Source organism: Oryx dammah, unplaced genomic scaffold (genome assembly GCF_014754425.2).
Source record: "Oryx dammah isolate SB20612 unplaced genomic scaffold, SCBI_Odam_1.1 HiC_scaffold_18, whole genome shotgun sequence".
Taxonomy (NCBI): domain Eukaryota; kingdom Metazoa; phylum Chordata; class Mammalia; order Artiodactyla; family Bovidae; genus Oryx; species Oryx dammah.
This window is the reverse complement of record NW_024070202.1, coordinates 43,823,138-43,848,020: the sequence shown is the minus strand read 5'-3', so window position 1 is coordinate 43,848,020 and position 24,883 is coordinate 43,823,138. Positions and strand designations below refer to the sequence as shown.

Below are 24,883 nucleotides of genomic sequence, written 5' to 3'. Positions count from 1 at the left end.
TCAGTTTGGCCAGGGGATACCTTAGAGCAGTTTCTTTTCTTTTTTGGGGATGTCCTTGTCATTTTCTGAACCCTTCCTTACTTTTTGGTACAACAAAATGTTTCCAGGTTCAACCTGTACTTTCTCTTCCTCAGGCTTGGAATGAACTGCTTCTTCAAGGAGAGTAATGTGTGGAAACTAAGCTCTGAATGCTGGATACACTCATTGCTGTTGTAGTGTTGCCACCCTGGAGCCTTCTCAGTGGAAAGAGCTAGAAAGTGTGTGTGTGTGTGTGTCCTTTTACATTTATATTTATTTCTTTGTCTAGATATAAGCCATGGATTTTCAGAGATAGTTCCAATTCAGATACAGTACTACAAAGCTCATTGTATCTTTTCTCCTCTTTATATTTTCATTCTCTGTCACTCAAAAACCTGGTTCCAATCCTGAACATACTTATTTGATGAATCCTCTGTGTGTATTGATAGCCCATTTCCAGTCCTCTGGGCTGCACCTTGCCCCTTGCCCTAAAACTGCCTTCAGATTAGTTGCCATTATTGTTTGTTGCTGGGCTGCTCTTGCCGTTCCATTCCAACTAGTGTATGCTCTTGCAACTCTTTTATTACCATTGCTCTTATCAGCCACTGCCAGGATGCCTCAATTTGTATTTTAAGCTGCTTTGTAAGCCCTGAGGTTGGTACTTACATTTAGTATTTTCTTTTTTATTTCAGCTTGATTTTCAACTTATCTGCATTTAGTGTGAGAGAAATATCAAATAGCTACCGTAGCTTAGTAAATTACTGTTCATACCTTCTCACAGCATTACTTGTACTTTGAGGAGATATTGGGAGAAACAGCCCAGAGAAAATTGGAAGGAGGCAGAGATAAGGAAGAGAGGAAGTAGGAGATAGCTGAAAATTATATGGAATGAGTTCTACTAGAACTCTTTCTCTTGGCTTAATAGTCTACTCTGTCCTGGTAAAGAAAGAATACATTCTCTTTAGAAATATTCTTAAAGCAGCCATTATTACAGATTCAGGCTCTTTTCCTAGGTTCATATCTTTTGGTCCTCTGGGGTTCTGGGTCACTCTTCAAGGTTACAGCTACTTTTTCTGCTTTAACAATTGTCTTCTAGGCCTGTGTTATCAACTGTCTACTGATCTTTCTCAGGATGTTCCTGGGGACTTTAGCTCCAACATTTTCATCTTTCTTCCCAAATAAATTTCTCTCCTTGCATATCCTGGCTGATTAATGACTCTATTCTACTAACTTTCCAGTCTCCCTTCCTCTTATTCACGGTCTCACCCCTCCCTTTCCAACCTAGTACAATTTCCCTGAAGCTTCATAATACCTTTCCAGCACATTCTTTCACTGTCTGAGTTTCCCACATTTTTATAAGGTCAAGTAATTTCACTTCTTTTGGTCTTTTTCTACAACTCCATGTTGCACAGTGTTCAAGGAAGAGGTAAAGGGAACAGTAAATGACATTTCTCTAGGCAGAGAAGGTTACAGGTGTTCTCTGCACCTTTTATTTTCTCTTTTGCCCTGTCTCTCCTCTCTCCCATAGTTCATTTTCCTCCCTGCATCTGCCACTCTTAAGTGATCTTTGTTCTGTAGTGCATGCCCTTAGTCTCTCTGGGGCTCTTAAGGTCATACAGAAAGAAAAGGGTGAGATGATTGCACATTCATTGCATCTTGCACCTTTGTGAAGATCTGTTCTTTGTGACCAGGAAGGAAGCATTAGAGCTCTGTAGAGCATGTGGGAGGTATGATCTGTCTGTCCCCTTTCATAATCTTACAGAAGAAGGTCGGAAGTGTAAGACAAACTTTCTAGGCCTTGAGTGTGTTAAGAAGAAATCTTAATAGGCAGTTTCCCGAACAGTGGGCTGTTGGAGATCATATAGAGAAGAAACCTCATAGTCAGAAGGTCTGTGTTCTGATGTCAGCTTTGGCTGTAACCGACTGTGTGACCTTAAATTAATCATCTACACCTCTTTTTATTTCTGATTTATTGTTTCCAAAGCGAGCATTTAGCATAGATGAGTTATAGTGTCTTGCATAGTTCTGATATATTCCAATAGAACTGAGCAACTGTAGTGTTAAAGATAACATTTTTCTCCCAAAGAAACATTCCCCCCTGCCATTTAACAGTTCTTCTGTTTTTTGACCTACATGAAGGCATTGTACTGGTTTTATTTTTCCTGTCTTACAAAGCTGATACTCTAGAGAAAATTCAAGGAAATTTATTTTGAATACAATTAGACACAGTTGCTTTTTAATAATGTTTTATGATAGACTTAATCTGCATTGAGCACATTTTAAGTTTGTGTGGGATTTGCATTGTATTTCTTCTACTAACCATTTCTTTTGGATAGCCATTCTTTCACCCACTGGATCCCTCAAGCATTTGTCTGTTAATCAAAAATGATTTATTATTTTCCATGTTACATATTATGTATTGAGAAAAACTTAATTCCTGTAAATGAAGAACCTCAAGTGTAGTCTTTTGGAGACTTGTAAGCTACATGATTACTGACATTTTTTCTAGAGTATTTCAGTGGGTGAAAGAGGTTACTTCTTTCTCTTTATGTTCTTCATTTTTACTTCTTCCATTATGTAGAATTTTGTACAAAGTTTTCCCTTTTTTCATGTGCTTTTATGTTACAAAGGTCCTGTGTCTCCATTGTGTGTTAAAATGAATTTATCAGAGGTATTTAGGTATCCACACTTATGGTAAAGTGTTTGGGTAAAGGAGAGTATTAAAATTAAGTTAAACCACTAGTTATAACTTAATTTTGTAATTACTGAGATAGTTTTTTTTTAATTAGTCTTTAAAAGTATATTATTAACCATAATAAAATGGGCCAAATTTTGATCTAGGTTTTGCTCAAAGACTGGTTGATTTTGACCAAATATTGTTTGATAAGTTAGGGCATGTCTCTTAGAATTGCTGTTTGTAAAACCTTAAAACTTATAAAGTAAGGTAAAATAGGACCTTGGTTTTCATATTTATTTTTTATGATATTATTTTAATGAATTACTTATTATAAATATAAGATAGCAATTAAAACCTGAGAAATAACTACCATGTTTAATTTTTAGCACACTGTAATTTCTACTGGTAATCTATCCAAAATAAACTAAGTCCATATAACACATTTCACATATTTTTCTTTGTAGATCAAAGAAAGCAAAGAATTCAATTGATAAATCAACTGAGACTGACAATGGCTATGTATCCCTTGATGGGAAAAAGACTGTTAAAAGCAGTGAAGATGGAATACAAAGCCATGAACCTCAGTGTGAAACTGTTCGACCAGAAGAGGCAACCTGGAACACCGGAACACTGAGGAACATCCCCAGCAAAGTAAGTGTGATTAAAAAAAAATAATACTTTGTGAGATTTTACATTTAGTTAATGGAAAGTAACTTAGACGTAGTAGTTACCCTTGAGTGTATATATATTCTCCAGGATTTATTCTGTGAGCCTTTACAAATAACACTGATAATGCTGAAAATTATGATAAAGTAATGTGAATAAGCCTGATTTCCATTATAACCTGACACCTTCTAAATTAATTGACTCCAATTTTTCTAAAATGTTAAATTGGATTTAAATTTATAATTAATGTTCATTAAACCTTTTTATTTCTCCATTTCCATATGTATAAATGAATTTGTTTCAAATGGAAGATCTATGTTAATCTAAAAGCTTAACCTAGGACCCTGGTTTTCCTTTAATGTTCTCTATAAGAAAATCTTACTTTGTTTTTCCTACCTTTGTGACCTTTGGTGTCAGCACATTTGTTTTGTTTTTTAAAATTCTTACAGAAAATACTTAAGGATAACAATTGTTTATTTACTTTTCTAAAAGAAACCCTAGGTTTATTGTAACATAGCCTAATATAAATATCTTCTTTCTCTTCATTTCCTTGAAGTTTTTTAGTTAGATAATTTTTTTCTTTAAAAGCTGTTACAGAGGAAAAAATGTGGTCAAATTAAAAGATAATACCTTAGTTACATTTAGAAATATAAGCATGAATGTGGCTATTGAGGAATAGTAAATGAAGAAAAGAGAATTCTCTATTTGAGTAAAGTATGTGTTATAGCTTGACAGTACATATATTTTCAGTACCTGTAGCTATATAATAAATAAATATCATAGAGTGGCAGTAAAATAGAGTTCCTTGCCATAATTTTAGATTTTTGAGGCATTTAACTCTCTGTTAATGTGAGCCTCACATCACTAGCATGTCTGAACAAACAAAGTTTTTAGTTATGCAGTTTTCAAACACATTTCCAGATATGTATTACCTACTAACATTCTATAAGAGGAACATGAAAGTATCAATAAAATACCTATTCTGAAGTCTCTTGGTTTCAGAATTTCTGAAATCTGGGTGTCTTAATGTGTACATGATGTTGTCTGTCTGATACGTGTTTTTTTTGGCTACCAGTCACCTCATCTTGCCTTGTAAACCATTATTAAAACAGGGTTGGTTTTATGGCATTTTTGGTTTGTGGAAATAGTAAATTCATTTTAGATCTCTCAGCTTCTTTTAAAGGGTCTCTTTTCTACTTTTATACTATTTTATGTTCTCATAATTTTATAAGCTATTTCAGATCTTTTGAACATAAACATTGTAGGACAATATTTGATAAATCACTTGAGTTACTCTTGACAGAACAGTACCAAAGTCACTGATTTAAGACGTTTTTTAGAAAATCAGGTGGTATTAATCAGTTACTTTGAAATTTTTAGAGGTATTTGAAGGTATATGTATATATGTATGTATAATTTAAAATTTTGCAGTTTTAAAGCTACAGATTTAGTCAGAAATTAACAACGATCCTCTTTGCATACTCCTAACTTAGGATACCCAAAGGACAGTAACAAATGTCTCTGATGAAGTCTCCAGTGAAGAAGGTCCAGAAACAGGATACCCATTGCGCCGTCATGCAGACAGGACTTCTGAGAGCATTCTTCGGAATAGAAAGTCACACCATTATAAGAAACATTACCCTAATGAGGTATTTACTTTGGCCTTACATTTGTGCATATTTGTCTATCTGGTTTTAACTTACAGCTTCTTTCAGCTATTGAATGTATTACTGAAATAAATATCTCCCATCAATCTCAATATCTTACTGTTACATGATCTGGATTTATAGAAGAGTACTTTTAGTTTTATATATTTCACATATAAATAGCCACATACGTTTATTCACTTTGTGCATCATCTCTGAGGATTCATACATTGAGTTTGTTGTTTTCTTTTAAAGAGCATTCTGGAGAGACAATCTGAACTCCCATGTTAGACTTCCACAATTTGAAAAGGCTTTACAACTTCTAAATTATAGCAGTGTTACTATTCTAAGTGACTTCTTTCTTGTCACTGTCACCAGTTACATTGCCCAGACTATAAAATTCAATTCCTTTTTCTTCTATAACTCTTACATTTCTTTATTAATGTGTGTTTTTCTTTAAACCTTTTTTTCCAACTTTATTACATCTCTTGATGTTGTCATATCTCTGGAAACTATTTCAATAGAAAAAGATTTTTTCATTCAGTTGTATTTTCACATTTTCTTAAGGGTAGAACATTGTCTTTCTTCAGGGCACATGAATTATGCCTTTGTCACTTGCTGATAAATGTTACCTTCTGCTCTTTCTGTACTATATTAGAATATATATTTTTTTCTTGATGGTTTAGAGTCAAACTTCTGAGAAATCTAATATTATGCTATGTTGTAATATGGAAACCTTAAGAGTTTTAAGATTGAAGGAGTTACTTGTTCTTCCTATACTTTTCTTTGTGATTCTGTCTCTAGTTAGTCTTTCTTGTGAACTATGGCTGTTTCTTCTGTTAGTGGCTTCATTTGAGAGACACATAATGCCAGTGTGTCTGCTCATTGCCTCTTCGCCCACAACTGATGTTCCATCTCCTGTTCCTAAGCCAGATAACCACGCTTGTGAAATTCATAGTCTTAGTCTGTAAACAGGTGAAAGTCCTGGAAAGGATTCAGAACCTTCTATAAAAAGAGGTCTCCACTCTGCTATAGAATAACGTATTTGGTTTTAAACTTACTTTTTTTACCCATAATGTTTACTTTTCTTGATCTGCAACTGTATTTTGAGATTTGAGATTCTTTTTTTTTTTTTTTAACTATTTGTTTATTTGGCTGTGCCAGGTCTTAGTTATCGCATGTGGGATCTATTTTCCTGGTCAGGGATTGAACCTGGGCCCCCTGGATTGGGAACTAGGGGTCTTAGCCACTGGACAACCAGGGAAGTCCCGATATTGAGATTCTTGAGGGACAGAACATTATTCTGCTAATCTTAACTTTTAAATAAATGTTTCTTCACATCTTCTAGATTCTAAGCTAAGTAAGGCTAATAATTAGAGAGTAGGCATTGGTTGTTTTAAATCTTTTAAAAGTGATCTAAAAGATTACATTAAAAATCAAATCAGATCTTCAAATTCTTCATCTGTGAAGTGAGAAACTTGAGACTCGAGGATATTTTGTATTTCAAAATTTTTTACTCTCAAGTCAAACCAACTGAAAAGTTGTTCTTATTGTTTTATTAAAAAAGCAAAACAAAACCTCCTTTGAATAAGTAAAATTCAAACAGGATTTATAGTGTTGTTTTGCATCTATATGTAGTTATTGCTGTACTTTTCAAATTACTGGTGATACTGTTTTCTTTTAGGGTGAGACACAAAGAAATCATTTGGGGAAACACTTTGTGCAGGAGCAAGACTGATGGGCCTCACTATAAGAGTACTTTTCAGGAACTCAGCCATTTGTTGTAAGCCTCCCAGATTTTAGCATCTGTAGATATGCTTCTTAGGGGCATTTTGTTTTTCAGGAAGAAATCATCCAGTCTTCTGGTGGCATGGGAGTGGTAGGTACTATACCATGTTGTCATGGTGTTTGGCACCAAGGGAGTTGGGGATGAGGTGTGATCTTGCCATTCAGTATCTTGGACTTTGACTTAACCCTTCTGTCTCTTACCCCTCAACTCCCTACCCTGGATCCTTGCCTGTTTCTGCTGTTACTATCTACCATGTCTGATGGGTTTCTTCCAGTCTCCTATTGGGAAGATGGTGGTGGAATTACTTGGTTATCTGGGATATAGGAGATGTCCTGGGTAATTGGTAGGTCCTTTTAAGCATTTGTACTATTTCTTAGCTCTGTCTTGCTTTGTTTAACTCTGCAAGTGTCTCAGTTTTTATTTCCTGTTGTGAATTAGCTTTTCATCTGATAATGGGAAGCATAATGAAGAAACAATGGGCTTGGAGTCAGACTACTTAAGTGACTTTGGAAAAATTGTTTAACTTGCATGAGTCTCAGTTTCTGCTTCTGTACAGTGGGGAGAGGAGGAGATTGGCCTCATCAAATTGTTAAGTTTAAATAAGATTATGCATAATTGCCTGGCACAAAGCATTTATGTTACAAATGCTTCTTCACTTCAACTATTTCAGTTCAAATAAATAGTCTTTATTAATATGATTGTATCCTCAATTGAAACTACCAGTCTAGAGATTTGAGATAAGCAGAGCAAACCATATTGAATGACCCATTGAGGTATTTTCTTCAGTTCTAAAATTTCCTACTTTTAGGCTTAATTCAGCAATTTGTAGTGAAATTTAAAGTGGCCATTAATCACCTAAATATTTCAGGTAAAATTCTGTTTGAAATATAAGCAATTATAGGTAATAATGTTTAGATTTGACATTTGTGAAATAGCCCACTTAGCAATGAATATTTGATGAAATACATTTATTAAGAATTACATATACATTTTTTTAATCCCTGAAATCACCCATTAGTTTCACCTAAACAGTTATCAGGCCTTTAATCTTATTACTTATATTTGTATCTGGTTAACAAGTTTGCATCAGCAATTAGTTACAGATAATCTAGTTTCATTAAAAATTTTGATTTAGCAATTACTGATTACTTAATACAGTGTGTCTTCCTATCTAATGAAAACAGCTTATCTTTCAAATATTATGGTTGATATTACTGATTCTGAAGTATTTTGGGAGTGTATGTCTTAAAACAAAGTTGGCTTATTTTTATCCTTTTTTCTTTATTTATTCATTTTCCTGCTCCACTCTTCTGGAAAATTTTCCTCTCTCAAACAACATTCCTCCCACAAACACTCTTATCAGTGCAGTAAATTTATGCTTATGGTATCCCATCCTAGTTTCAATAAATTAATTATCAATAATATATCTAATTCATTTAAGATATTTGTTAACTTGTGCTAATGATGGCAAAAAAAAAAGTGGTTTCTGTCTTTCATGGACTTATAGTATATTTAAGAGATATGATATATTTGAGAATATGAACTACATGAGCATTTAATTAACACAGATAAATTTCAGATGCCAGAAAACAATGCAAAATTTGTCATTAAATGAACATTAAAAGTAACAACTTGCTTTAGGGACAAAATGATTGCTCTAAATAGAGAGTAGCTTTATTTTTTTTAATTCATTTATTTTAATTGGAGGCTAATTACTTTACAATATTGTAGTGGCTTTTGCCATACATTGACTTGAATCAGCCATGGGTAGAGAGTAGCTTTAAACTAACATTTGTCGAGCCCCTGCTTTGTACTAGATTTGCATTAAAAACCACAGTGCTCATTTAATTTTCAGTATCTCTTTTAAGGTAGGTAGTTTTATTCCCCATTGGTAGATGATTCAGAAACAATGAAGACAGGTAGAAAGGGTAGAGATGGTATTTTCCTGATACTTTGTAGAGTAGACTTTAAAGGAGAGTAGGATTAACATGATTAATGTTAGTCATGCTAGGAACATGATCAGAGGCTAGAGTGGCAAAGAGCAAGCTGGGTTGAGGGGCTAGGGAGTAGCCCAGTGTCGCTGTGGGAGAAATAGACAACAGGGTCCGAAGTAGCACATTGAAAGACAAGCATTCAGGTTGAAGGAATGTGAGAAGCCACAGAAAGATTTTAGTCTGAGGAATGAAAGAACAGCTGCACTGTGGGAAGGTTAATCTAGAAATAGGGAAAGGCCTTTCAGATAGGGGTCAATAAGGAAGGTCTTACAGTAAATAAAGTGTGAATGATGAAATCTGAACTGTTGTGGTAACATGGCAGAGAGGAATAAATATAAAACATTTGCAAGTAAAATTGACAGTCTTACCAACAGAGGATGGGTAAAAACAAATCCAAAAATTTCAGCGTACTTGACTATAAGGATGGCTATTAACATTCTTTATTTAGGAAGTTATTAAAAAAAAAAAAAAAAAAACAACTTACCTGGTAGCTCAGACGGTAAAGCATGTGCCTACAATGCAGAAGACCCGGGTTCTGTCCCTGGGTCAGGAAGATCCCCTGGAGAAGGAAATAGCAACCCACTCCAATATTCATGCCTGGAAAATCCCATGGACTGAGGAGCCTGTGGGGCTACAGAGTCAGAGACAACTGAGCGACTTCATTTTCACTTTTGAATTAATTTAAATTAAAATTTTACTCAAAGGTATTTATTTTGTATTTGAAAAAACTCCTAGTGGAAAAGTATATTGATGAGAAATTATTTGACTTAGGCCTTTTAGTTTTTCACTTTTTTTTTTTTACCATAGATTATCTAAAAAACCTGGGACTTCCTGGGTAGCTCAGCTGGTAAAGAATCCCCCTGCAATTCAGGGGACCCTGGTTCAATTCCTGGTTCAGGAAGTTCTGCTGGAGAAGAGATAGGCTACCCACTCTAGTATTCTTGGGTTTGCCTGGATGGTAATGATTCTGCCTGCAGTGCGGGAGACCTGGGTTCAGTCCCTGAGGTGGGAAGATCCCCTGGAGGAGAACCTACCCCCTGTATTCTTGACTGGAGAATCCTATGAACAGAGGAGCCTGGAAGACTATAGTCCATGGGATCACAAAGAGTCAGGCACGACTAAGCATAGCACACATCTAAAAAACACAAGTTGGCAGTTATCTTCCTGGTATAGAGTATTTGTTAATTTTATATCAATTTATTGAACTTCTGTTTGAAAAATGAAAATAGTAGATATATGAAACCTAAAAAAAAAAAAGACTAGAGTAAGAAAAGAACTTCATTAAATTTATCAGTTACAGTGGTTTAGTATTCACTGACTATGCAGTCCATGTAGATTTAGGCTAGTCTTTGAATTCTGAACTTTGTATAAAGTTTAAGAGAAAACAGGCACAGCTTTTGCCTGCAGAACAATACTGGAGCTGAGATGTGAAATCACATTTTGATATGAGAAAATTTTGTTGCTCTTTAAAAAGTAATATGTATTTTAATGTTTTGCTATTTGTTTCACTGTCATTTGGCAGTGTGTTTGTTGTTTTAGTAAAAAGTAGCAATATATGTTTCTGATAAAATCCATTGAGTTGGAAAGGGTACATAAATTGTATTAATGTCAAAGAATATCTTGATTTCAGGATGCCCCTAAATCGGGTACTAGTTGCAGCTCTCGCTGTTCAAGTTCCAGACAGGATTCTGAGAGCACAAGGCCAGAATCTGAAACAGAAGATGTATTATGGGAAGACTTGTTACATTGTGCAGAATGCCGATCATCTTGTACCAGTGAGACAGATGTGGAAAATCCTCAAATTAATCCATGTGTGAAAAAAGAATATAGAGACGACCCTTTTCATCAGGTTGGTTTACAGTGTTGGATTGTGTGGGGCTGTTGGTCCAGCTCCTTTGAAAGTATGTACATTTTACAGAGGTGAGAGAAAACTTACATTCAATTAAAATAATGTTCCCATATTTTAATCTTTATGTGACCTATGATCTGGCTTCATAGGAACATAGAATCTCTGTATTTATATAGTGATTGTCAATCACCTAGCAAACATATGTTCCTGAGAAATTGTTGGCAAATAGAATTTTCTAAGTCAGATTGTACTTTAGATGTATTAGTCCTTTTCTCACTAAGCATGCTTCATGGTCAGATTCATCTATACCTGTAACCTTAATTTCACACACATATACAATTATAATTCACAAATCTACACCTCATGAATATCAGATTTCTATTTCAGAGTGCCTGTAGTAATGCTATCCAACAGAAATAAAATGAGTTACATACATAATTTAAAGTTTTCTGGTAGTCTCATTTAAAAACATTTAAAAAGATAAAATTAGTTTTAATATGTTTTGTTTAACCCAGTATATTCAAAATATTATCATTTCAACATATAACTACAATGAGAAGATCCAGTGTACTGCAACTAAGACCCGATGCAGCTAAATAAATAAATAAAATAAATACTAAAAAAAAAACAAGAAGCATAACCCTGACAAGTTGGAGAAAGTGAAGGAATGTTTTGGTCCCCAGCTGCTAGATGTGACGATGGGAGAGCACTTACGTGCATAGGAGAAAAACAGGTGGGAAAATTGGTACAGTTTGGTTTCTTAGGGTTCTGGAGAAAAGGTATACTTAGGAAGCCTAGCCTCCAATAGGACAAGGAACACATCCTCTGCTGAAACAGGCAGGGGAGGAAGAGTTCATGAAGCAAGTCAGACCATGAGAGTTACTGCATGATCTCTATTTGAAGTGCTGGAGGCCAGATGGTCTCTTAATAGTAGAGAAGTGAGATAGGATAAGGGGCTTGTGGATAGTGGTGAAGGCTTGGCATTATCATTTATAGGAAATGGAGATAGTGAGGAAAGAGTATATTTTTTTTGTGTTCAGGCTATATAACACATTAAAAGAGTCACACTCCTACTTGGTTGAATGAAATCTTTGTTTAGCTGGAATCTAAAACTATGAATTTGTAGCTGCCCAGTCTACACATTTTCCAAAGCAAACCATTCAGCATTATAGTAATTCACGTCTGTACTCCAGTCACTGATGCTGAAGAAGCTGAAGTTGACTAGTTCTGTGAAGACTTTCAACACCTTCTAAAACTAACACCAAAAAAATATGTCCTTTTTATCATAGAGGATTGGAACACAAAAGTAGGAAGTCAAGAGATAATCAGAGAAGCAAGTTTTACCTTGGAGTATAAAATGAAACAAGGCAGAGGCTGACAGATTTTGTCAAGAGAACTTGCTGGTCATAGCAAACACTTTTCCAACAACGCAAGAGATGATTCTACATATGGACATCACCAGATGGTCAATACCGAAGTCAGATTGATTATGTTCTTAGTTCCTGAAAATGGAGAAACTATATGTAGTCAGCAAAAACAAGATCTGGAACTGACTGTGGCTCCTATCATGAGCTCCTTATTGCCCAATTTAGGCTTAAATTGAAGAAAGTAGGGAAAACCATTCAGTTATGACCTAAATCAAATCCCTTATGATTAAACAGTGAAGGTGATGAATAGATTCAAGGGATTAGATCTGTTAGAGTGCCTGAAGACGGAAGTTTATAACATTATACAGGAGGCAGTAACCAAAATCATCCCAAAGAAATGTAAGAAGACAAAGTGGTTGTCTGAGGAGGCTTTATAGATAGCAAAGAAGAGAAGCAAAAGAAAAGAGAGAAAGGGAAAGATATAACAAACTGAATGCAGAGTTCCAGAGAATAGGAATGAGAGAGAGAGAGTCTTAAATATTGCAAAGAAATAGAGGAAAACAATAGAGTAGAAAACCTAGAGATCTCTTCAAGAAAATTGGAAATATCAAGGGAACATTTCATGCAAGGATGGGCACCATAAAGGGCAGAAATGGTAAGAACCAAAGAGAAGCAGAAGAGATTGAGAGTACATAGAAGAACTGTACAAAAAAGATCTTAATGGCCAGGATAACCACAATGGTGTGGTCACTCACATTGGATATCCTAGAGTGTGAAGTCAAGTGAGCCTTAGGAAGCATTACTATGAACAAAGCTAGCAGAAGTGCCGGATTTCCAGGTGAGCTGTTATAAATCCTACAAGATGATGCTGTTAAAGTGCTGCACTGAATATGCCAACAAATCTGGAAAACTCAGCAGTGGCCAGAGGACTGGAAAAGTCAGTTTTCATTCCAATGCCAAAGAATGTTCAAACTACCATGCAATTGCACTCATTTCACTTGCTCGCAAGGAAACACTCAAAATCCTTCAAGCTAGGCTTCAATATCATGTGAACCTAGAACTTCTAGATGTACAAACTGGATTTAGAAAAGGAAGAGGAACCAGAGGTCAAATTGCCAGCATTCATTGGATCATGAAGAAAACAAGGGAGTTCCAGAAAAACATCTGTTTCTGCTTCATTGACTATGTTAAAGCCTTTGACTGTGTAGATCTCAACAAACTGTGGAAAATTCTTAAAGAGATGAGAATACCAGACCACCATACCTGCCTCTGGAGAAACCTGTATGCGGGTCAAGAAGCAACCGTTAGAACTAGACATGGAACATCCAATTTTCCAAATTGGGAAAGGAGTACATCACAGCTGTATATTGTCACCTCTTATTTAATTTATATGCAGAGTACATCATGCAAAATGCCATGCTGGATAACTCACAAGCTGGAATCAAGATTGCAAGGAGAAATGTCAACAACCTCAGATATGCAAATGATACCATCCTAATGGCAGAAAGTGAAGAGGAACTAAAGAGCGTCTGGATGAAGGTGAAAGAGGATAGTGAAAAAGCTGGCTTAAAATTCAACATTAAATAAAGCTGAGATCGTGGCATCTGGTCCCATCACTTATGGCAAATAGAAGGGGTAAAAGTGGAAGCAGTGATGGATTTTCAAGAAAATATTTTCTTGAGCTCCAAAATCACAGTCAGTGGTGACTGCAGCCATGAAATTAACAAAAGACCCTTGCTCCTTGGAAGGAGAGCTATGACAAACCTAGACAGCATATTGAAAGCAGAGGCATCACTTTCCTGACAAAGGTATGTGAAGTCAAAGCTTTGGGTTTTCCAGTAGTCATGTACAGATGTGAGAGTTGGACTATAAAGAAGGCTGAGTGAAAAGAATGGATACTTTTGAACTGTGGTGTTGGAGAAGACTCTTGAGAGTCCCTTGGACTGCAAGGAGATCCAACCAGTCAATCCTAAAGGAAATCAACTCTGACTATTCATTGGAAGGACTAGCGCTGAAGCTGAACCTCCAATACTTTGGCCACCTGAAGCAAAGAGTTGACTCATTTGAAATGACCCTTACGCTGGGAATGATTGAAGGCAAAAGGAGAAGGAGGTGACGTAGGATGAGGTGATTAGATAGCATCACCGACTCACTGGACTTGAATTTGAGCAAACTCTGGGTTATAGTGGAGGACAGAGGAGCCTGGTGTGCTGTAGTGCATGGGGTCACAAAGAGTCAGACATGACTTAGGGACTGAAAAATAACAGTTTTACGCAGTTGTATGATATTCTCTAGAATATAGTTGTAATAATTATAATAACAAAGATTTAATAAGCATTGACCCTATATATCACCCATTGTGCAAAGTAATCTAGATGCATTGTCTCATATAATCTCCATGATCTCTGTCAATGTAGTTTTTTGTTTCATAAATGAGATGAAGGCTCAGGATTAAGTAATGCACCCAGAGTCACACAGTGTAGGTGCCAAGTAGTTGCTATTCAAGAGACAGGAAAGGGGATGCTATGCTGGTTAAAATAATGGATAAGGCAAGAATCTAAATATGTTAAATTGAGAAGGAAATATGAAGAAGAAGAGACCGATAGGTTGAAGAATATGTGCGTTCAAGGAAAACTGTGTTTTAAATTGAAGGTTTGAGGAATCTTTCCTCTCTGGTAAGATGGAAGACTGTGGTTAGAGTCTCATTTCAGAAGTAGGCATTCCTGTGTGTTGACAGGGTCCAGGGTGTGGTCATGGGACTAGTTGAAGATCCCTCAAATTTAAGAAGTGGAAAAAAAAAAAAAAGAAGAATGCATGGGAAAAGGGTGATGGATGAGTCACCTGTATATTCATCTAAGTCACTGAGGATAATAACTGGATTTTAGGTTTATGAAAATGTCTGTGAGCTCTTTTCTTAGCAACCGCATAAGTGGCACAGAGCTAGGGACTGCTCGTTGCTTTGCTCATTGTTGTATCACACAGCACTTGGTACACAGTAGGTGCTTAATATTAGTTGAGTGAAATAATGAAACAAAAATTTTCAAAGGTGCTAAGTAGACCTTTCTTAAATGATTAAAACTTTTGTTGTAATGAATGCTCTATAGAATAAATTTTGGTCCTAAATCTGTTATATCTCTTTTTTCCTTTTTTTTTTTTTTGGTAAGATAAATTTTTTTTTACTGTTTTACTCTACATATTAATTATAGTATTCTAGATTTAAAGTGGTTTTGCTTTTTGATTTAGGACGATTTCACATGCATTTTGTATTCTCAGGCTTCTAAAAACAAGCTCGTATTTTCAGTTTTAGCTGAAATTAGCTCCCTTTAATGAAAAGCTGCCTTTTTTGTTTGTTTGTTTGGCTAAGATCTGTATAAGGTTTGGAAGACTCTTTTCTGCCTACGATAAAGACTGGAAAATTCCTCCCCATGAAGATGCACTGAGCATTTCAATCAGTGTGTTCTAGACAGTGTGTCACCAAATATGTAGTTTTATTTTCCTTTCTTGGTAAATAGTTACAGAAACATTTCTAAAAGAGAAGTTTTTATTCTGTAGCCACGGATGAGTATATAATATAAAGGTGCATTCCGGGGGCTTCCCTGGTGGCTCAGTAGCAAAGAATCCACCTGCCAGTGCTGGAGACATGGTTTTGGTCCTTGTGTCAGGAAGATCCCATGAAGAAGGAAATGGCAACCCACCCCAGTATTCTTGCCTGGGAAATCCCATGGATAGAAGAGCCTGACAGGCTACAGTCCATGGGGTCACAAAGAGTTGGCACAACTTAGTGACCAAACAATGACCAAGACACATTCAAGTGAAGTTAATTTTTCAGTGGGTAAAGCCATACTTTAACTGCTATAGTTCCCAGAGGTGGAAACTTGAAGAAACCTTTGAACGAACAGGGAGCAAAGCAGTTGAGATTTTGATAAGGATAACAAGAAGTATTGAATGAGTTCTAAACTTTAGGTTGAAAAACATAGCTAAGAAGAACCTGTTATCTGATGAAGCTGTAAAACGGAATGATTTGCTCTTATGTTTTCTTTGAGCCTTTTAAAAAATCTTTCATGTACTAAAGGCAGTGTATATTTCAATAAGAATTTTTTTTTACTACATTACACATGTTCACACACATTCCTATATCTTTTTAAATTCTCCAGGTTTTAGTTGCTTTCTATGCTCTTGCCTTTTTCCTTTCTAGAAATAGGAAAATGCTATCACATGCTAGTTAGAAGTTACCTGAGCAAAATTAGTACTTTATTAGAATTAGAATGAAGAATTTTTTTGATTTCCCATTTCTTTTTCTAGATGGACATTCTTGGTATTGAATATCTTGCTTCATATAATTCACTGTTACAGACTAAGAGTTTAAAAAAAAGGAGCTTGTATATCAATGCTTTAATCTATTACCTCTGTGGTTTAACACTCTTTCCATTCAGCTTCTCATACTTGTTCCAGGCTTTTTGGTTTCATCATTTTTCATAATTATTATAGTTTCAGGGAAATTTTGACATTTTAGTATAAATTATTTCTGTTTTGTTTGGGGATAAATTTTAAAATACAATTTGAGGAATTAGGTGGATATTTAATAACTCCTGTCAGTATCACATAGCTCTTAAGGTTCTCCAGTAATGAAATATATACTATGAAGGTTAATGTATATTAAGATACTCTGTTTTTGGAATAGATAAATTTTCAGAGGAACCGTCTTGGTAGCCAAATAACTACACATAAAAGGGCTTTGCCGGTAGCATGACTACTGGCATTATGGTTTGCCTGTATAATTGTTCATCACTTTTTTTACTCTGTGCACATAAATGTGGTATATTAGCTTTACATAAAGAAAATTAATGTATGAGGTCAGAATAATAAGTTCTCATATTTATTTCTTGCATATTATTATATTACTTTTTATACCTTTAATTGAAATTAATCAGTGCAACTTACTTCCTCCAGAGGAAAATATATTCCTTAAGTGTACAGAAGCATATCTTTTATCATATTTCAATCACATTTTTATATGTCAAAGAATATTTTAAAGTAGATTCTTTGGTTCATTGTTAGAAGTTCTCTCAATGAAATATGTTATTAAAATAACTTAGAAATAAGATGATATTAAAAATATCAATTGTATCTCATTCTGTAACCTTTTTTGGGAGGAGGGACCAGTCATTTTGTGTTATTTCTATTGATATCTGATAATGTAAAGATTAGTGTTTTAATGTGTTGCTATCTTTAACCTTCAACTATCCTATTTTGAAGTTTTATTCTTTTAATTATAGATCTGAAACAAACAGAAAAAACAAACACACTAAATATATGATTTTGTTTGCATTAAAGCTTCCAGCTTTTCTTCCTACCATTTTCTATTCTGTGAAACTGTGAGAGATACTTTATTTTACCTGGGGGAATACTTCTAGTTCTGTGTGCTTCAGTTTGCAATATTTGCTCCGAAGGGAAAAGTTAAATGGATCCTTTGGAGAAATGCTAGATTTTAAAAAATCAGAAAAGTAACTAAATCAAATATTAAGGGTAAGTGTGTGTCTCTCTGAATGAGATTGTATCACTCACTGTTTAGTCTTTCAGAAAGGTTCAAATCTCAATGATCATTTTCTTTTGTATCAGACATGCATAAGTTGAACAGTCAGTAATATGAATAATTAGTAATATGAATTTGATGCACATTTGTCTTTGAACACTAATATATTAGGAGTTATGTAAACAGATTGACAACTAAGTGCCTTTGCTGACAAATTTTAGAGTATTTTTGAACAATTGCTCTAGTATAGGTTCTGAAACTTATATGCATTTTTATAACTGTAATTTCTTAGACTACATGTTCAGTGTATATGCTAACTAATGTTAAGATAGAATTTTAGTGTCCTTGAAATTGTACATGAGATAGCTTTGTATAGATATATCTATTCTATAAATATAAATGCATTCACCAATTTCTATTTTTTAGTGTATATAGATAAAATTGTGTGTGTGTGTATATGTATATATACACAGTTTATTTTGAAATGCAGTTAATATACTCACCGATTTCTGGTTATTTTTTATAGAGTCATTTGCCCTGGCTCCATAGTTCCCACCCGGGATTAGAAAAAATAAGTGCTATCGTATGGGAAGGCAATGACTGCAAGAAAGCAGATATGTCTGTCCTTGAAATCAGTGGAATGATAATGAACAGAGTGAGTTTTTAAATTTTATTTGTTAGATAGTGATTATTAATATAGTAAATGATTACTGAAGTGTTATATTTACAACCTACTCACCTCATTTCTTCAACCTGAAAAAAAAGAGTTCCTTGTGTTTGAGTGGTTTGTCACCAAACATTTTTTGGTGCTTTTCATTTTCTGATCAAGAATAGACCTTGATGGTTTAAAATTTTCTTTTATGTTATTCTTTTTTTTTGTTTTCAGTGGATCAAATTTAGGAGCTGCTAGGTATATACAATTGTTAATGAAAACATTTTTCTGTATCATTTACCTCACTTCATTGGTTTATTACTACTCAAAACATTAAAAAAGAGAGTTCACACTGGAAAATTTCTATTGATGCTTGCCTCTTAAATATACAAGAGTAATGCAACTAATGGTAAAAGAATCTTAAGTCACTTGGAGATATAGAATACAAATCCTACAGATTTAAACTTCAGTTTCTGTTATTTCTTTTATTACATCATTACTACTTTTAAAATTTTGCCTAATTCCCATGGACAGCTAGATGTGATTTAACTTGGAATTTTAAATTTCCTGTGTGTTGCTAATTAGAACCCTTGTGTATACTTTTATGTGGGAAGGAATTAAAATAACTGGTTTCAGAAACTGAGCTGCTTCCTATTACATATGTCCATGTGAGCTATGAAAAGCTGTTAACAAGAAGTCTCCAAAAACTTGCATCTGGTTAATACTCTGTACCTTATTTGTGAATTTTTACATACTATGCAATATGATGATAAAAAAGGTAGCTAGATGATATTTAAAATCCCTCCCAGTCCTGCCAATTTTATATTTTCCATTATTTAATTTCCAAATTCCTTTTTTTTCTTATAATTCCCCTGCCCCTTTTTCCCTCTCTCTTATTTAATTTTTGAACTTCCCTGGTGGCTCAGATGGTAAAGCATCTGCCTACAATGCAGGAGACCTGGGTTCAATCCCTGGGTCGGGAAGATCTCCTGGAGAAGGAAATGGCAACCCACTTCAGTATTCTTGCCTTGAAAATCCCATGTACGGAGGTGCCTGGTAGGCTACACAGTCAATGGGGTCGCAAAGAGTCGGACACGACTGAGCAACTTCACTTTCACTTTCACTATTTAATTTTTACCCCTCTAGCATATTCTCTCTTCTGAAATGGTTTCAGAAAACAATATGTATATACATATATGTATATATACATAAAAGAAAGTAGTTTTACAGTTTAAGGAGATTATCCATTTGTATTTTGAACTCTTTGAAGAAGAACATAAAGTATAAATTCTAGATTTTTTTCTGTAACTGGATTTAAGTAGATAAGATCGCCTCATTCTTTTCAGTATTTGTAAGTATTTGTAAGTATTTCTAAAGTTTTAAATAATGAGATAAGTACAATATTTTTTTTCAAGATCCAGGTAAGACTAGGTAAGTAAATCCTTTTGCATCTACTTAATGAATTAGAGATCTGATAATGAACTATTTTTAACAACTGAAAAATATGGACTTAGATTTTATGTGTAATAGGTTCTCAAACTTTGAGTAAATTTAAATTGCATTATTCAGGTATTCAAACTGATATATTTTAACAGTAATTTCATATTGCTATAAATAAAATAATGCTTCATTAGGAATTAATTTTACTGTAGATAAAATTTGTGTATTTCTCTCTCTCTCTCTCTAAAGGTAAACAGCCATATACCCGGAATAGGCTACCAGATTTTTGGAAATGCAATCTCTCTAATCCTGGGTTTAACTCCATTTGTTTTCCGACTCTCCCAAGCTACCGACTTGGATCAACTCACAGCACATTCTGCTTCAGAACTTTATATGATTGCATTTGGTTCTAATGAAGATGTTATAGTCCTTTCTATGGTTATAATAAGCTTTGTGGTTCGTGTGTCTCTTGTGTGGATTTTCTTTTTTTTGCTCTGTGTAGCAGAAAGAACTTATAAACAGGTGAGTATAATATGGACATCTCAATAGAGAATTTTATCCTTTTCATAATATTCATGGTATTCCTGAAGTATTTAAGTGTTTCATTAAATCATTTTGACATGCTAATTATTTCCCCATTTTGTTTTTATTATAGTTAACCAAATAAAACCATAATGACTTCTGTTTTGTTATTTTTTGTTTTTATGTGGTAATCTACTTGAAAATTAATTTTTATTTTAATCTTTTTTAGCGATTACTTTTTGCAAAACTCTTTGGACATTTAACATCGGCAAGGAGGGCTCGAAAATCTGAGGTTCCCCATTTCCGATTGAAGAAAGTACAGAATATAAAAATGTGGCTCTCTCTCCGATCCTATCTTAAGGTAGAATGGTAGTGATAAAAGTACTCTTAACGTGCTGGCTCCCTCTCATAGTTCCAATTCTTTGTCAGTATGTATGTATGTCTAGATTTATAGTCAGATTTGTACTCACATGGTGCTGTGTGGCCACGTCTAGTGTTCATTTTGATCCATATGCAGAAATTCAAAATGTTTAACTGGTTCTTTACAGTAAAAGATCTGAAGTCCAGAAGGCTTAAATGCATTTTGGGTAGATGATTCAAGATCAGATTGTTCTAAATTTATTTTTGTTCATAAATCTCACCAACTACTACTACTCATTCAAAAGCTAGATTAAAGATTTTGTTTCTACAGTAGAATGATTATATCACAAGCCAGCAGAGGGAGCCCACAGCTTAAAAAAGGAAATTAAAAAAAAAAATCTGTCAATGAGATGCCTCACTGAGGTGACCTATTACTATTTGAAAACTTTAGCTTCCAATTCTAAGCCATCTTTTTCATGCCATTCTTTTCCTTTAATCTTTTAAAATAACTTTCCTAATTATGGAATTAAGATATAAAAGCTCAGGAGGGAAATGGGAAACATCTGAATTAGTTTTAGGAAAACATTTTTTATGAGGATTATTTCTTTGTTGCATACTCATTGTGTATGGAGTAGTCATAGCTTAATAAAATTGACCTAAAGGCCAGCTATCCTCTGACATGCTTAGATCTTTAATGACTTTTATTTTGAGGTAACAAGGAAAAAGTAGAAAAATTTTGCAGTATTTGTCTACGCTTCTGTTTAAAAAAATTCATTATGCTGTTTATTTAACTTGTTAAACTCAGCTAAGTTAGTCTTCATTATGGGGCAATGCCACAGGTCAGTGTAGATTGTTTTTTCTCACTGTGACACCGTTGGAAGGATGGATATGATCCTTGTTACCTGTCTTAGTGAGAAGCCACCTAAAATTTGTTCTCCGTATCATCCCTGAGCAGGTATTGCATTCTTTTATGCATTGATTATTTTAGTCAATAAACATTCATTTAATGTTAACTGTGTGCCGTTCACTATTGATGAGATGAAACTCCCTGCCATTAGGAGCTCATTCTTCAGTGAGGGAAACATGTAACCCTAGGTCTAGGAATTATCCTGAGTACTGACTTCCTCTTTTGCATTTCCAACATTCAGTTTATTCAGTTCCCACCCTTTCTGTTTCCAAAATGTATCTCAAATCCATTTACTTCTCTCTCTCTGTTTTTATTTCCCCAACCTAATTGCAGCCACCAATTATCTCCTGTATTGGATTACTGCAGTTTCGTCTTATATGGCCTCTCAGCATTCCTGCATCCTCCTTTTAATATTTTCCTCAGTTTGCGGCCAGTTTGACCATGTTCTTAAAACCTTCTGAAAATTCTCCATTGATCTTAGGATGTAGAACCAAATCTTAATAGGGCTTTTAATGCCCTTCGTGACTCAGCTCCTGCAGATAGCCTGTCCCTCTTGTCTCATTTTGAAATACTTTCCTCCCTGCATTCCAGCCAGACTACACTGCTTCAATGCTTTGAATGTACTGTGATCTTTTCTGTTTTACACTCTTGCACTTGCTTTTCCTTCTACCAATAACACTGCCGTGTGCCGTCATGCTACTGCACCCTACTTTGGTGTAAATATCACTTCCTTGGAGACATCTTCCCAGGCCTACACAATCTTCTTGAGAGTTAGGAGTATGGGCCTAGGAAGATCTCTGTAAGGAAATGATATTTGTACCAAACTTGTCACCAGTGTTCTGAAAGCATTCTATACCTTTCCTTCATAGCTCTCATCACAACTTGCACGTATATCTGTCTCTATGACCTTGATGTTTGACTCCTTGTCTGTTTTGTTCTCTACTGTATTTCCACCATCTAGCACTGTCCCTCATTCTGAGCAGGTGTTCAAAAAACCTGTTGAATAAATAGTTAGTGTTTGACAAAATGTAATATTTGGGATTTATCCTTCTACAAATTCTAGGCTATATATTCATCATTTTTCATGGTGTTGCCAATCCTCAGGCAATAATAACAGTTTATAATTAAAATTCATCTCACAAATCAGGTATATTTGCAATGTTATAAGCTATGGTCAGTGTGCAGTGATGGATCTGTACCTTAATTGAAAGCATGGAATTAGCTGCTAATTAGTAAATATATTTAAAAGTGTTTTCACTTTTCTCCCCCCAGCGTCGAGGTCCTCAGCGATCAGTTGATGTCATAGTTTCATCTGCTTTCTTGTTGACTATCTCAGTTGTATTTATCTGTTGTGCCCAGGTGAGTTAACTTATTTTGTGTAGAACTTAGATAATCAGAATAATTTGAAATTGAATTTTTACAGTTTAATTTTTTTCAGTAGAGTAAGTAAATGCATCTTACTTATTTACATGATGAATAATAACTAACTTATTTTCAGGGGTCTATTAACTGAACATAAAATAGTTTTTGTCTACAATTCACCTTTATTTCCCAAAGCAAACTGATGAGTGTCTAGAGTTATGAAATTTTTCAGACTATTTTCCATGATCTCTGCTTTATTCACATTTAATATTAACTTTTATTTTATACCTGAATATATCACTGTGACTTAACTGCCTCATCTCTGAAAAAAGAATTCTCATTGACCAAGATTAGTCAGGAAGCACAAAAGTATCTCAGGATATAGTCTATGCTATGAAATTTAAACTTCCATTTCAAGTAATAAGACATGCTAGATTACCTGAAAATTCTTCTGGTTTAAAACATACAATACTGGGGGAAAAAAACCCAGCATGTTAATATGTATAAGTGAGGTGTTTTATAAATATACATATTGCTTATATATTTCAGTTTATAACACAGTAAGGGGCCAAAAATGAGGATAAAAGTGAAAAACAGAGCAGTTAAGTATATGTGTTAATGTTAGGTTGAAGTGCTTTGTTTGTGTTAGTATGTGAGAGACTTGAGATTTTATGCCCATTTGAGGACAGGAGATGAGGCCTTGATCTGCTCTACCTCCTTATATGCTACAAGGCCAAAATCCTCAAAGGCCTACAGTCTCAGTGAAAAGGTGCAATAAGAAAAAGTCTGCCCAACAGCACAGGAAGACAATAAGGAAGCTTGGTCAGTTTTGCCAGTATTTTGGCCAAGGAGGCAAAGAAAGTCTCTCCTAAGAATATATAAATGTAGGTCAGCTTTTAATACAGATTCAGGGTTCAAGTGTACATTACAGATATTGTCTTGTAGCCTCTGTGTCAAGAAGTTTATATAACAAGATCCTAGACTCCTGGATACCTGAGAGAAGCTAAACCAAGTCTGTTCTTGGGGATATAACATCAACCCTAATCCTCACAGAATTTGCAGTTAAAGCCCGTTCAGGTCTCAGAACACATGAAAAAACTTTCTAGCATGAGTGAGTCAACAAATTAACACACAGCAGGAGTATATCTCCAGCAACTTCAGATCTGATCAGATAGAAACTATAAGCTTGTTTAAAATGACTAAAGATGTAGATAATACTATTTAAAAAAAGAGCAGATAGATTTGAAAAAAACCCAAGCATTGCTTCATAGAAGTTAAAAAAAAAAAGTCACTGACATTAAAAACACAACAAACAGAAGAAACAGCAAATTGAAGACAAAGATAATTGGTGAGCTGGGAGGTGGAAGAAATTACCCAGAATATAGAACAGAGATGAAGAGATGGAAATATGAAAAGGAGATCCAACATATATCTAACAGGAATTTCATATTGAAAGAGAGAGAGCAATATTTGGAGAGCTGATGACTTAAGAGTTTTTCTGAATTAGTAGAAGACATTAATTTTCAGATTAGGAAGGACAAGAACAAGAAGCCACAATAAAAACAAATTGACACTTGGATACATTATAGAGATACAGCAGTAGAGATACTGCAGAACACCAAAAAACAGAAAAATCTAACACAATCAAAAGGAAGAAGACTGGTTTCTTTGCTCACAATTGCTTGTTGCATTTCAGTCTTTTCTTCACGGTTTTATTTCCATGTTCCTGAAGTACATCCTGCAGTATTTTTGTCTCTAATGAACATAAAATCTATTTCTGTCAACAAAAGACACATGGAACATAATAACATTGTCAAGTTTTAAATATAAAAAGGTAGAAAAATACATTACAGTAAATACTGGCCAAGAGAAAACTGGTGAAGTAACGTTAATAGCAGATGAAATAGACTAATCTAAGATGTGTTGCTGGGATAGAGAGAAACCTGACAAAAAGTCTGAAGAATTGTTAGGAAGATCTAACAATTCTAGAATTGTATGTGTGTTATCACATAACTTCAGTCTTATCTATATACAGCCTAAATCAATAGCACTGTAGTGAGGAATTGACAAAATGCCACATTGGGAGCTTTGAACACATTTC

The 24,883-nt window shown here is 34.6% G+C and overlaps 1 protein-coding gene across 8 annotated transcripts in view; it reads left to right on the top strand.

Moving 5' to 3' along the window:
- The window catches only part of PHTF2 (putative homeodomain transcription factor 2), a 139,921-nt gene that overhangs the window by 104,337 nt on the left and 10,701 nt on the right, over window positions 1-24,883 (top strand). For 5 of the 8 annotated variants that reach the window (XM_040260745.1, XM_040260743.1, XM_040260744.1 and 2 more), the window contains 7 exons: window positions 3,160-3,346; window positions 4,855-5,010; window positions 10,421-10,639; window positions 18,066-18,194; window positions 19,881-20,153; window positions 20,383-20,514; window positions 22,693-22,779. In XM_040260745.1, the coding sequence (XP_040116679.1) occupies window positions 3,160-3,346; window positions 4,855-5,010; window positions 10,421-10,639; window positions 18,066-18,194; window positions 19,881-20,153; window positions 20,383-20,514; window positions 22,693-22,779 (1,183 nt within the window). Of the gene's footprint in view, window positions 1-3,159; window positions 3,347-4,854; window positions 5,011-10,420; window positions 10,640-18,065; window positions 18,195-19,880; window positions 20,154-20,382; window positions 20,515-22,692; window positions 22,780-24,883 lie in introns of those variants that run through there. The other 3 variants (XM_040260747.1, XM_040260746.1, XM_040260750.1) reach the window with 2 other exon arrangements.